The 15,644-nt window shown below is 35.1% G+C and overlaps 1 protein-coding gene across 1 annotated transcript in view; it reads right to left on the reverse strand.

The window, feature by feature from the left end:
- Positions 1-15,220, reverse strand: part of LOC142321213 (cytochrome P450 4C1-like) — a 63,212-nt gene extending 47,992 nt beyond the window's left edge. Inside the window, exons 1-3 of the mRNA XM_075359212.1 lie at positions 15,079-15,220; positions 10,223-11,031; positions 1,266-1,372 (exon numbers count right to left, since the gene is read on the reverse strand). Coding sequence (XP_075215327.1) covers positions 1,266-1,372; positions 10,223-10,376 — 261 coding nt within the window. The 5' untranslated portion in view covers positions 10,377-11,031; positions 15,079-15,220. The remainder of the gene's footprint in view (positions 1-1,265; positions 1,373-10,222; positions 11,032-15,078) is intronic.
- Between the last annotated feature and the right edge of the window lie 424 nt (positions 15,221-15,644).

The raw sequence follows: 15,644 nt of genomic DNA on the forward strand, positions 1-15,644 counted from the left end.
TTATGAAAGTCATTTTAATACAAATTATCAGTTCTAGATTTTTGGGATTATAAATTATAGATTTTTATCAATTTATAGACTATTTTTTTAAAAACTCTTTTTTGTTGTGCAGTTAATATAATTACCTCACATATCCTTGACAATTATTCTCTATGCTAAAATTTTTATATAAATTACTTTAGGATTCCTTATATTTATTTTTAATTGATAAAATACTACTGACATAAATCAAAGTATAAGCCAGCATGTGGCTAGCACATGACTTTGAAACATAATGCAAAACAACTAAATATAATGCTTTCCTACTGAAAATGCTCTGGCACATAGGATTTTTTTTATCAATAGATGTGTACACACATAAAATTTTGTTTCCAAATTGCTCTAAAAAAAATTGACGTGCTTTGTTCATAAATATCAGAAATGTTAAATTTCATTTTATATAACATTTTTTCAGCAGGACTAATATATTCTGTTATGGAAACAGCAAAGTTTTAAAAGCAAAAATCTTCTTTTCTACTGATAGTAATGGCAAAAGGAAAAAGTTAACGCTGTATGCTATGTTTTGATGAAAGTTATAGCTTATATGTTAAAAGGCTGTAGCTTTTATGTGTTGAGTTATATTACACACTCACCAAAAAGTTGGATTTACAACCAGTTTGTTTATTTAAAATGTATCTGACAATGGGAAGCTGGAGTACTGTTTCTAAAACTATAAGTAAACAGATTTTGAATTTATCTAAATAAAGGCAGCTGCTGAGAAATATGACCAAGTTTTCTTTTCCAAGGGCATGAGTCATTGAAGCTACTTTAGGCATGTATAAAATTAAAATTTAAATGCATAAGTCAAGAATTTTTATATGAGTAAATTAGTGAAAATATTCTTGGAAAAACTACTTTAAGCAAAGGAAAGAAACCATCACAAACTCTAGCAATACATATATAAAGAAATATATGATGGTTTAAAATCCATCGATTGTAAAAGCATAGGACAAAATTCCAAAAGAATTAGTTCAGAATCCTTCAATAATTGTTATACTAAAAATGTTTGAGATGGTGGAGAGTAGTTTTTTGGAAAGTAAACAAAGTAGATCCAGAGCAGAAAGTTGCTGCACTTTTGACTTGTAGCAAATCAAATATAGAATGTCCAAAAGGCAGTTTCTTGAACAATGTAATATGTACTAACCAGATATCAGATTAAATTTGATTGGACTGTAACATTTAACCACCTATTTAACTAAATGTTAGGATTTAATAAAAATTTTTACCTCAATATATTTAGGATCATTTATAATAACATATGCATCATTCACAAACCACAATCTGAATGCAGATCCATATTTTTCACAGTAATCTTTAGCTGTTAACAACATATCTGGAAAAAAAATAAACCAGCCAAAATAATTTGAATAGTGTAGTTTTTAGTCATTACCTTTGTACAGAATTTTATTTCTGAACAAATGATGGGAATTCTATTCAAATAAATATGAACTGTATAATACTGTAATTCAATGCACAGTGAATTAATGAAAACTGTTTAATCTGCAAAATAAAAAATTACAATTTAATTGGCTCGGGGTCTTTTTTATGCCCTTGAATCCAAATGTTTTTTTCTTATTTAGTGCTGAATACTCAGTCAAATATACAGGAATGTATCTAATTCACGAATTAAAAAACTTCTATGAGTAATTCACAATCATATAACTAAAATGCATGCGAGTTAATTTAGAAATTCATAACTTATGAATTATTTTTGGACATACAATACATATTTATACATTACTTATTTACAGAAATGTTTATTTGCTAAGAATGATTTAGACTTCATATACGAAAAGTCTATGTTCTTTTGATAGTTTTGAAAACCCAAAAATTTCATCTATTAGACTATATAACTAATTCTCAATGCTAAAATCTTATATTAACTCTTAATCTGATCTCAGACCTAAACTACTTTTTTTGACAACTACAACAAACATTTTTATTGAAAAACTGCTTAACACTCTCTAGATAAGATTTAGTCATTCATACTTAACAGGATCTCAAAAAAAAAAAATCACAAAATCAATTGTGCAATAAGATCACTAATATATTTAAAATATACTAATGCTAAACTTACAATAATTCCTGATATTTTGAAAACAAAAATAATATTAAAATAAATATTTTTTTTATAAAGAATACTATCCACCATAGCAGAATAATAACATCTATGTCAGAAGTTGTACATGAATCTTTTCATAATATAAAATTGAGGAATGAGGAAGGAATAAACAAGATTAAAGAAGAAAGAGGCTTATATGGGAAGTACACAAATAAAAAGTTACTGGTTAGGACATGGTTAGAGAAGGTGGAATTTTGACCATTGGAAAAGTCAGTAAAAGAGAAAGGAAGAGAAGAAGAAGAAGGATAAGTTAATAAATGAGAAATGCAGAACACAAGTTGCTGATGATAAAACAATAGGAGAATAGAAGAGCAGCTGTAGGTGGGTATAAGTCTGTAGTTACTGAAGAAAATTAATAAAAAATCCTTATGATTGAAATAACAAATTGAACCAAATTTAATAAATGCAATATTTTTTGAGAAGTAACTGAAAAACATTTCAGTCATTCTGATGACCATCTTGAGTAATTAATGCTACTGTACACATCCCAGTATCAGCTGTGTTATTGTTGGTTAGTTATGATAAAATGTACTTAGCGTGGATGAGAACAATGAGGATTTGAATTGAGGCTTCTGACTTGATTGTTGTGTTGTTTTTTTTAATTTTATAATGTATGACTGAATAATAAATGGTCTTTTATTGTGTATAAATGTTGAATAAAAAGATAGTTGTTTATGTTGATGCATTTCTAATTATTGTTTATTAAGATGGTTGGCAAATGTTGACTCTATGTTGCTATGAGAGGTTCTGTCCATTTTTGTTTACAGCTATACTCTATTTCATCAACATTGAATGTGATGTGATCAGAGTAATTCAACATATAAAATCCAAGAGTACTGTATTTGTTTGTTTCAGAAATTTTTAAGCATCTTTGTTTAAATTTGTAAGCTCTTTACACATAGTATTTGATAATTTATATTAATTTGCTTAATCTTTTGCTTATTTTGTGCTTGTTTATGTCAAGAATGTGCAGTTACATTCATTCGTTTGTATTAAGTATTTTGTACCATCGTATCAAAAGAGATATGAGTTTGTGGACTAGTTTGAAAATGATGATTCTAAGAAGTAGTTTATGTGAGACTGGATATTTAATAGTGTGGTGATTGAGAGTGTCTGTTCCTGTTATTTTTTGTATGTTTTGTTACTATGTTTTTTTTGTTGCTTTTTGTGATTGTGTGACAAAGAAAATCTCTGTATGTTTATCTTTTTCATATTCAGCTGTAAAGTTTCATTTCAGTTTTGTTTGTTATCAGTTAATAACGTACTTTAACAGTAGTTGCATGTTTTTACCCAATAGACCTACCAATCGGATTCCCTTTCAGCAAAATATCAGTGTTATAACTCTAAAACTTTGAGGTTAAAATAGTACACAGTATTCATCAGATACACGCACGCAAGCACACACACATCCTTATATGTGTGAAAGTGTTTTATTATGAAAGTGTCATATATATATATATTATCGCTGAATGGCTTTGATGGCACGTGGCACTTAATAACCTTATGGTAGCCATGAAAAGACCCGTTTTTGTTGTCGATTGGCTTCAACAGCTCATTAATAACCTTATGGTAGCCCTGAGAAGGGCTGCTGTCGTAGAATGACTTCGACGGCTTGTAATTCATAACCTTGTAGTGGCCCTGAAAAGGGCTGTTTCTTGCGTTAGCTGTGAGAAGAGCCGTTGGGTCTGGAAGCTGATCTCCGGCAAAGTCGAGGAGTTGCGGCTCGTCCATTGAAGTCAGACCGAGATTCTCCTCAGCAGCAGTTGGATACCCAATACAGTGTGGCAATGGTGGCCCCCAGAGTCCCGAAGTGGCGGATCGGACCTACTTCCTTATTAAACCTGTCATTGGATGCTAGTTACTCATGATTATGGCAATCCCATTTTCAGAGGTTGACTTTTGTCTCTTGTAAGGTCCCCTATAACTGCTATGGTATATATATATATATATATATAGATTTAGTGGAAATATATGCAGTAGTAGTAATAGTAGTAGTAGTAGTAGTAGTAGCAGCTGTATATACATATATGAGAGTTGATATTATTAGTGTAATCATTCAATAATAATAAAAAGAATTAGTATACCTAAGATTGAAGATACAGAACAATATTTTTAATCAACTATTATTTTCAAAAGTATATTTATTGTTCTTATTTTTATTCTCGCAGATACAAATTATATTATTGTTATTGTTCATTTTAATGTAATTAGAGAACAAGTCATCCTAACTCGGCTGAGGATTTGGACACTCAGCTGAGGATTGGCTGAGGATTGAAAGCTAACCCATGCCCATCTATTTGGTTCTCCTCAGCAAAACTGTGAAGTGTGCAATGTTAATGGTCTGTAAACCACTTACTGAAGAATACAGCGAGAATTCCATTAGTGAGGAAGGATACTAGGGAACCTTCAGCCATTTGAGGTGGTAAGGAAGTCCAGGCAGAAGAGGAAGCCAGAGCCTGTGCCATCAAACTCCTCTGAGAATGAGTCCAGCACGATGGACACGGGCGCACCTACCCTGGTTTAGGTGACCCCGGCAGTCGAGGCATTTCGAAGTGCGAAGGGCGGACCTGGTAGTTCTGCCCTGCTAAAGTAGTCCAGGCTGGCTAAAGTAGTCTAGGAGGACCTGGACCACTTTTTTGAGTTCCTTTCTCTTCCCGACGGCGTCAGAGTGGGGACGAGGAAGACCATGCTTTCCCGGCTGATCAAGATCAAAGAGGCGGTTTCTGCGCTAGCAAAAGGTTTTGAGAAATTTGCCTCTAAACCCCAAGAGGTCAAAGTCATGCTCAAGGTGATCCAGGACTCAGCGCAGCCCAGGCGCTACGCTGACGTGCTGAAGACCAAGCGTGAAGCCACCAAGGCAGCGAAGAAGCCAGATCTTCGTGAATGAGGCGAAGGCCACGGGCCAAGAACTCAAGCGTGACTTCCGGGCTGCCCTTCGTGGCAAACCGGAATCATCTTAAGATTAGAGATATTAAGGAGACCAGCAAAGGAATAGTAGTGGTCGCAGAGAACAAGGAGACTGTCCGAGTCATCACGGAGTCTCCCGCTGTCCGGAAGCTTGAGGTCAAGGTTGACCCCACGTGGTTGAAAAGACCCCGTGTCATAATTTATGACATTGAGCGGAGTCTCTCTGACGAGGAAGTTCCGTCGCTCATCCGAGAGCAGAACACCGACTTGGACGAGGTCTCATTCAAGAACGAGAGTAGGTTAGTCTTCAAGACTGGCAAGCGTGATGCCTCTCGGTATCACAGATTTTTTGAATTAGGCGCTGGTCTCCACCAGAAGTTCGTGTCGGAGGGACAAATTTTTGTGGATTTCGCATCCTGTCGCGTCAAAGAATACCTTGACGTCCAGCGGTGCTTTAATTGTTGTAGGTTCGGCCGTAGGACCAAGTTCTGTAACTATGGTTCAGTCTGTGCGTATTGTGGCAAGGAGGGCCACAAGCGTGACGACTGTCAAAAGAATGAGGCTCTCTCTTGCGTGAACTGTAAAAGGTTGCGAAAAAGTCATTCGGTGAATAGTAAGGAGTGCGGTTGCTACTTCAGTGCTGTTGAGATGTATTTCAACTCTCTTGATGGTAAGGTTCGGTCAACTTAATGCCCAGGGAGCCTATGCAGTCCAAGTTGAGTTAGGTGAGGTTGTTGAGAAACGGAGCCTCAATGTTCTTCTTCTGCAACACCCGTATGTAGTTAAGGGTGATCTGCCAGGTTTTTCAGGTTGAAATAAGTTTTTCGTTGGTGACAGCAAATCGTAGGTGACAGCCGTACTGTGGAGGAAGTCCATAGATAGTGTCTTCGTACGGCAGGCCTCTGACACGCATCACGTCGTTGTTAAGCTTGCCGTGAATGGTTTGGACCTGGTTGTAGTTAGTTCGTACTTTCAGCACAGAGATCCCACTAAACAGAATTTGGAAAGGTGGGATAGAATTGTTAGGTTGGTAACGGGTCGTCCTATTCTTATACAAGTTGATGCGAATGCCAAATCGCTTCTTTAGCACAGGGATCACGGATGATGTCGGCGAATTGATCGAAGGTTTCATCGCGCAGCATCATTTTGATGTTTTCAATGTAGCCAGAGAATTGACTACCTTCGCCAGTGCAGTCGATTTGCGGAGGGCCTTCCATGGTACCAAAATTGATGTTACTATTGGTAAGGATATCGCCGGAAGGATTCTCAATTGGTCGATAGTCGATGATTGCGAGAGCGATCACCGGCTTGTAGTTTTTGATTGGGTAGGTGGGCTGCGCGATATCTTTAGGGGTGACGTTCCTGTTCAGCGGGGCGCTTCTTGCATAGGCGTGCGGATTGGCCAACGTATTCAAACTTCGAATTTTGGACGAGGACTTTTTAAGTCTGGACGAGGTCCCATTAGACAACCTGGCAGAGAAGTTTTTCTTCTGCGGTAGTTGAAGACGCTGAGCATTCCATTCCTAGATGCACGGGTCGGGAGAGAGTAGCTGGATGGTGGACTCAGGAATTGACTGCGATGAAGCGGACTGTGGGCCGGCTCAGGAAAGCTGCACAACGTGCAGGTGACCCAGATCGACGTGCAGTCTTGATTGCGGATTATCGTCGGAAGAGAATTCGTATTCTCATAAGGTTAGGTCTGCTAAACGTGATTCCTGGCGCTCTTTTGGGCAAGAGCAGGAAAATATAGACCGATGGGCTGTTGTCTATAGAGTACTTGGTCACAAGCGGGAAAAATACATTTTTCTGTCGGGTCTCTCGACCCAGGATGGTGTTTTTGAAGATAAAGATCGTGTCCTCACTCATTTGATGGAGGATCTGCTTCCAGATTATACCGAGGTTGGTGAGACCTCGTATCATTGACGTGTCCGCAAGGAAGTTGTAAGTTTTCGCTCCGAGATTTTGTCTTCAGAAATTACTGAGGCGGAAGTCCGTCAAGTAATTTGTAGCTTGACTTGGAATAAATCCCCCGGATATGATGGTATCACAGTGGAGCTCCTTGTTCGTACATTACCTGTGATTCTTGGTCGTCTGACTAGGTTTTCAATAGGTTGCTCTTTGCTGGGCACTTCCCAGCGTGTTGGAAATGTGGTGTGTTGAAATTGCTCTTCAAAGGCGCCGCTAAGTATTCCACTGTAAGTTCTTCTTACCGTTCTCTGACGCTCTTGCCTGTAGTAGGTAAGGTTTTCGAGAAGGTCTTCTACCTCCACATTAACAGTAGGTTAACTTTTAACCATATGCTGATGGACGACCAGGATGGTTTTCGCACCGGCAAGGGCAAAGAGGACGTGCTTCTTTGGGTCATAGATTTGGCTTCTTCCAGCGAGTGAAAATATGTACTCGGTGTGTTTTTGGACATATCCAGGGCGTTTAATAACTTGTGGTGGCCCTCTGCCTTGTTTCAACTGCAGCAGCGTGGGTGCACGCTAAATGAGATTAGGACTCCCTCGAGTTATTTTAGCGATAGAACTGTCGTCCTTCGTGACGGCAGCTCGGAGGTAGGAAAAACCCTGTCTAAAGGTTGTCCACAGGGCAGTGTTGTAAGTCCACTTGTCTGGGTCGTTGAGTTCAATTCTCTCATGCGATTGCGGATGCCCAGAGGCTGTCGCATAATGGCTTATGCCGACGATGGGGTGCTGCTGGTCGAGGGCAATTCGCGTGCCGAGATAGAGCTCAGAGCGACACAGGCATATAAGGTATTAAGGTTGTGGAATCTTCAGCATAAGATGGTTTTCAGTGCGGAGAAAACCACTACAGTTCTTGAAGGGTCGTCTAGCCGCAACCCGTCATCCGTGGATTGTGATGGACGGTCTTCCGATTAGGTATGTTATCGTTAAGAATTATCAGGGTGTTATCCTTGATGAGAAGCTTCAATTCAAGGAACACCTCCAGTTTGTAGCGAAGAAGGCCATCGATGCCTTCTTCGGCGTCCGTAATTAATCCCGATTGGGGGTTGAATTATCGTACTATGCGTATTCTTTACAAAGGTGTCTGTGAGGCCATAATGTTGTACGCTGCGCCCGTCTGGGCTCATCGTTTACAATTCCAATGTTATAGAGAAATACTTTTGCGAGCCCATCGTCTTGTCGTCTGTTGTCTGTTCATCGTCTGTTGTCGGTGGCTAGAGAACTGCCTCGCGAGAGGCAGTCACTGTGATCGCCGGCACTAAATCCCTTGACATCTTGGCTACGGAATGTAGCCAGCGGTATATTTCTAAGAGGGGAGGCCTTCTAACGTCAGGGCGTATGCGAGAAATAGAAGACCAAGGTTTTGACTCTTGGTAAGCTAGGCGGAACGATTCCTTTACTGGTCGATACATGCATGGTATTTTTCCAAATGTTAGGGAGTTGCGAGCGATTAGTTGGGTTTCCCCCAATCGACATATAACGCAATTCCTTTCGGGATATAATGCTTTTAGGGATAGTTTAACTAGATTTAGGTTGGTTGACTCCAGTTTGTGTGCGGACTGTAGGGTCGATGATTCTCTGGACCATGTCCTGCATGTTTGTCCCCGGTACGAAGCTGAGCGTACCAGAGTTGTTAGGGAACTTGAGAGAGCAAACTCCTTTGATCTGCTAGTCAACTGGAGGACTCGCAGTGATGGACAGTTGCGGCTGGCTTCCTTCGATTCTTCGCCCTGCGCAGGACCGCCTGGACAGTTGTTTGGCCGAAGGTAGACGCTTTGGCGACTATCCACGGTTACTTAGATTTGTGGTGATTATTAATTTTATGAGCTGTCGGCGGAACAGCGACTGCACTGCCGAGGACATGGGTTACCATGCAGCCGTTAGGTGTAGCGGCGTTTTGACAAGGGCGGATTAGGATGAGCATACGAGGCACTGTCGGCGGGATGGGGACTGCACTGCCAACAGCATGGATCCCATGGCAGCCGTGAGGTGTAGCGGCATCTCGACGATGGTTTAAGAGGTGAATGTCACGTGGGACTCTGCTATGGAGCTGAATGGAAGTCCGCCTCTCCTTTGTGAACCAGACCGGAGTTCATAATTTAACCTAAGTCTGGGGTTCGAACCAAATTTGAGTTCAGTAAGGAAACTAGGACTAAATTTTGTTGTTGCGAGCAACATTTTTGGTGACATGTTGTGTTTAAATTTGCCTTGAATTTCGAGACATTCACAGAAATTAGGTTAATAAAGTAGAACTAGGCGCGGGGTTCATGCTTCCGCGAACTCGGTTAGCTAGTTCAGAGGGATACGATGTAGGACATTCAAGATGTCTGGACGAGGCCTACAGCGATGGCAAAAGCTGAGTTAATAAATCACTGATGTAAATGTCTACCCAGACATTTACATCGGTGGCATCCCAACGAGGCCAGGCTTATTACTATGAGATGTAAAGAGTTAGAGGGCGATAGACGACTTCCGTTAAAGCCGATCATGGCAAAGAACGGGCGGGGGGGGGGACTGGAACGTCACTAGGCGGGTGTATTCCCCTACGAGCTTGGGATGTAAACCACTTACTTATTGATTGCCCAATGTTTGGGTATTCAACAACAATCAAACCTGGGTTCAGATTTCAAGTGTTTACTCAAGCAGAAGAAATACATCAGAAGACTGTGGTAGTTCCTCTCCAATAGTGGGATAAAGAACTTAATTTAGCAGTTCTGCTTATGTGAGATCCCTTACAAAATAATGTGTAAGCTGTGAAAATAGGCTAGTGGTGACGTTCCAAAATTTATTACCTGTTTACTATTCTTGTTGTAGTTAGTATTTATTATTTATTTTGTTTGGTATTTATTGTTTAATTATTTATGATCATGTAGTTATATTTAAGTTGCTAATGACTATTAATCATTGATGCACTATAAATAAACAATGTAAGATCAAATCAATTTTAATATAATAAAAAATATGCAAAACACCTTAAGTTGAAAATATTCACAGTATAACCATTAAATACATACAGATTTACTAACAAAATGAAAAATTCAACATAAATATATTAATTAATATATACACAAATAACTCACGAAAAGAAATCTAAATTTATACAGAAACAGATCACAGCTATAATAGTAAATAGAACAATGAAGATCTTGTATTTTAAATGATGTTAGTTACTAACGTATGTATTTACCTTCTTTTTTGATTGTTAGGCATAATAAACCATTACCAAGTAATGGAAGTGCTGGAGGCCCATTAAATTTGTTGATTAGTTTAGTTTTTCTATTTGATGGCCAAGCAACAATAATACATACAACAAAACATAAGACAATTAACAGAAATAACATAATGTATAAATCTTCTTACAATAACTATGAAAGTGAACTGATTAAACAGAATGCATTTGCATTGCTGAATTTATATTATTATAGTAGAATGTCAGGGTGCAAGGACAGAATTTTTTATTAATGGAAGGGGTTGTCAAGGTTGTAAAAGAATTTATGCTCATATAATATTTATGATTTCTTAATTTACACAATATTTTTTAATTATGTTTATATATTATTGAATTTCTAAGTTTCAACACATGGAAGAAATCAAAAATCTAGTACTTGTACATTACAATTTTTAAATATAATTATTCTGTGACCTAGAACTTGCATTTACACGTGCATTTTTATGGAGATAGATTCATTTCTTTTCTGTACATAAATTTCAAATAATAATAATTATTACACATGTCAAAATTAATACCAAAATTCAATTTGTCTATAGAATATATAAAATAGGAATTTATCTATTAAGCAAGCTTTGATTATTCTACAGTAGTATACTTATCAAATTATACGATAAAAAACAGATATGTTATAAAAACTTTAATTCAGTTTCGACCACAATTACGTATTGCTTCAGAGGATGAGATGAATGATTTGTAGCGTCTGAAAATGTCATGCCTGACTGGGATTCGAACCTAGGACCTCCGGATGAAAGGCTGAGATGCTGCTACTCGCGCCATGGAGGCCGGCAAACATAAAAAATTAATAATAACAAAGAAGAACAGTGGTAAACTTCATATTATACATAAAAAAAAATTAGAAGTAACAACAAAGAAAATATTTAAAGATAATAAATAAATAAAATCAGATGGTACAGTTAAGACTGTTGCAACTGATGTTTTGAGTTTACATTATTTATAATTATTAAATAAGATTACAGAAAACCGACAATTTTCTTCTAATTAATATTATTTTAAAAAGCTCATAATTTCTAAAAAAAAAACTAAATGCAAGTTGGTCAAGTATAGTAAAAAACATTCCACTATATAACACTGATGCAATAAAAAATGTATTTATTATTCATAATATCAAAAAGAGATTAATCAATAACACTCGATATCCAATTTTTTATGAGATGAATTTAGCAAAGTATTTAATATATCCTGATGAAAATTTGAATGTAAAATTTTCTAGATGAAAGGGAAATGCTGTTGTTGCACCACGAAAGTAAAAAAATACAAGGTCTGTAAATAAAGTAATGAGACTGTTCCAGAAAAACTTTTTATTTACAAACCAATTATACATGGACTCACCTTCGAAATAGTTCCCTTGGGAAGGCACACAACGCTTCAGTGGGGTTTTCCCACTCTTCATAGCAGTGTTGGAACTCAGAAACCGGAATATCCTTCAGATGGTCGGTTGTATTTATTTTAATGTTTTCTATTGTTCCAAAATGATGACCTCCGGTTTTTTTAAAGTCAGGAACAGGAAAAAGTTGCAGGGACTCAAGTTAGGTGAATAAGGTGGTTGAGGAACTACAGGAATGTTATTCTTTTTCAAAAACTCATTAATTGAGAGTGCAGTGTGACAAGGTACATTGTCATGATGCAGCATCCAGTTGTCTTTGATGGCTGGTCTCATGAGGGCAATTCTTTTCCACAGTCTTTCAAGAATTTCTCAGTAAACATGTTGATTTACAGTCTGTCTTGTAAGCAGAAACTCCTTATGGGCAATGCCATTACTATCGAAGCACAAATTTGCATGTTTTTGATTTGTTCATTTTTGCTTTTTTGGGACATGATGATTTTGAAGTGTGCCACTCCTTGATCTGACGTTTTGTTTCTGGGTCGTATTTAGATATCCAGTATTCATTACCAGTAATAACATTTCTTAGAAAATCAGGATCAGTTCCAATTAGCCTTAGAAGACCGCAGCACACTTCTACCCTGTTGTTTTTCTTTTCAACAGAGGTTTTTTGGAACCAATTTTGAAGAATTTTTTTTCATGTACAATTCGTTGGTCAAAAATTGATGGACTGTGGTACAATTAAAATTCAATTGTTCTATAATCATTCTGACAGTTAATCAGCGGCCCTACCGTATCAAGTTTCTGATTCGCTCAACATTTTCATCACTTTTTGACATTTTTCAGAGTGTGGATCATCTGTAACTGATTGCCAGCCATCTGCAAATGCTTTAAACCACCTAAAAACTTGGGCTCATGACAGAATGTCATCTCCATATGTCCTTTTCAATTTTGAAAAAGTTTCAGTAGCATTCTCACAGAGTTTAACACAAAACTTGATTGCATGATGTTGCTCATAATTAGTATCACTCATTTTTGCAATGAACAACAAAAACTCATTTCACAAAAAGTTTGTTTACATCTTATGTGGTAACAATAGACTAAAAATATTAATACCTAATATAAATCAGCTGATCATATATCAATATGTTTACTAGTAACTTTACAATGTTGCCACTTTGGCTGCCAAAAATAACTAGTCTCATTACATTATTTACAGACCTCGTATTTATAGTTAATGTTAACTTTAGGTATGATATGCAAGCATTTAGCCACTAAGTTTTTTATTTCACCTAAGATTTTTTGCCACTTAATTTTTTAAAAAAATATTCTAGATATTTATTGAACAAAAAAGTTGCTTCTATAAATATGGACAATTATAGGTTTATTTAAATTTGATTATAGTCTATATGACTACACACTTTTTTACCAATTACAATATTCTCTCCACATAATCTCCAAATTTTTCTTGTTATATATCCATTTAGAATTAAATTATATTTATGTAATTAGATTTTTATTCTAAAATATATTACACTTGAATAAGCATATCTGTCACTAAAAGCTTCCACAAGCTAGCTATTTCTGCATATAGTGTATAATGTATATACATATGGAAAACCACTCATTGGCTCACTCATTATTAATTCTTCCATTTTTCTATTAGCTGCAGTGATAAAATTTGGCATGGTTGTAACTAAAGTGGTTTTTAGGCAAAGTAGGTAGAAATTATTTTTAAACACAACCCCTAAGGGATTAAGAAGAGATTGAATCCCCTTCCCACCAAAAAAGGGTGTATAAATGGGAAAGTCTTCACTAATACATTCTTCCTTTTACTAATTGCCTAAAAATCAGAAATTTGGTGTAGTTATTTGTAAAGGTTAAAAGGATTTTTGAAAAAAAATCAGATACCAGTTCTTATAAGCTCAGTAAACAAGTATTTACTTTAACCAGAATATCTATTGAGATTGTTTTTAAAAAAAGTTTATTTTTTAAGATTTCTAAATTGAAATCTTTCAATTTTTTTTTTTAATCTGTATTCCCCATAAAATAACTTCATGCAATAGTAGTATTTCAATATTATAAAGTATAGTAAATACATGAAGTATTGTAATTTTTAATATTTAGAAATCCATTGCCAAGAACTAATATGATAAATTAACAATTAATATAATCCATCTTACCAGCACGTTGATGTGTTCTCTAGATCTTTTGGCTTATTTGGAAGCCATTATCAGTTGTTAAAATTAATGCATTTAAAGTCAAAAGTTTAAAAAATTATAATTAAAATTTGACTTCCAAGTAAGCCGAAAGATCTAGAGAACACATCAATGTGCTGGTAAGGTGGATTATATTAATTGTTTATTAATATAATAAACAAATATATTACACACACACACACATATATATATATATATATATATATATATATAAAATATATTTATTATATAAATATATAATATTGTTTATTGTTCATTAATATTGTTTATTTAACATCTCAGCAGTACCATGAAATTAAATTATATGGTGTCACAAACACCATATAATTGACCACAGTTTCACAAGAAGATTTCTAATTATTAAAAGAACACCATCTGACACTCAGTTTCAGTACATTGCATATAATCTATTAGATTTTCCTTTTTTTAATAATAGCAATCAGTTTTTTAATAGTACTTCATAATCAACATTATTGAAGGATAGATAAGTCAAGCAATACACCTAATACTTCCTTTGTTGCTGTTTAATTTCTCCAAAAATTCATGTAAAAAGATAGTTACTGCTTTTGTCTTCATATAACCCATGTTATTGAGGAGTTAGCATGTTACTTGTTTTCAGAAAATAAAGACTTGATTTAAGGAACTTTATCAGGTATTTTACCGAGTAAAGAGATTGGAGTACAATAATGAAAGTCTTATGACTTTCATTATTGTACTAATTTGAAGGGGATATATATATATATATATATAGATAGTGAACCCTTGCTATAACTAAATTACACAATTTTAAAGGTCTTTTCCTAAAGAAAGTTCTAATGCCATTGTTTAAAAAACCTTTAGGTTGAAGTAATTTTTAAGGTTTAATTGATATGACACAATGTATAATGGATGATTTCTGCAAGCAGACTGCTTAACTTAACGCACTGATCCTCTCTTATACTGTTGTATTATAAAAAAGTATACATCATGTGACAAGGAGTTCACGATACATCTGCCAGGTAGAGTAGCATATCAATTAGTCAAAAATGGTATCACTGATATGTTAAATAAAAAATTATCAATTAAAAATTAAGTTAATCAAATAAAATATTAAATGAATTTAACAAAATTGATAAATACATAAAATTTACCATGAAAGTAAAATAATTGTTTGAACTTTTTGGATATAAAAATAAATAATAATAAAATAGATAACAAAACAAAATTAAAAATATATCATAGACACATTAAATAGCACCGTAATTAATTACCATTCATTTCATCCATGGTCCCAGAAGATGGCTGTTTTTAATTCATTGTTATATAGACCCATAAAATACCTCAAACATGATAAGGCTTCCTTAAATAAGGAAATAGAAATAATTAAAAACATTGCTGTTGCTAATGGTTAAAATGTCGGTACTATAAACAAATTATATAATAAAATAAATAACAAAATTAATATAAATATCAATACAAAATTATTATGTGATAAAAAGTATAAAATATACATAAAAAACGAATACACATCTTTTAGTCAAAAAATAAAAAAATATATATATAAAGAAAATGGTTTAACACCTTAATATACTTATATACTACTAATAACAAATTAATTAAATATATTAATAAAAAATCGTATGATTATGATTCCAAATATGATAAATTGGGAGTATAGAGTCTTGTTTGTGATGATTGCGACTTGATATATGTCGGTATGACCAATCGCAAATTTTGCACACGTGCTAAACAACGTATAAATAGCATTAAAAATAATAAACCAGAAAACTCTAACTTTGCCAAATATATAATAGAATACGATCATACATACAATCAT

The sequence above is a fragment of the Lycorma delicatula genome, chromosome 1 (assembly GCF_047948215.1).
Source record: "Lycorma delicatula isolate Av1 chromosome 1, ASM4794821v1, whole genome shotgun sequence".
Classification (NCBI taxonomy): Eukaryota; Metazoa; Arthropoda; class Insecta; order Hemiptera; family Fulgoridae; genus Lycorma; species Lycorma delicatula.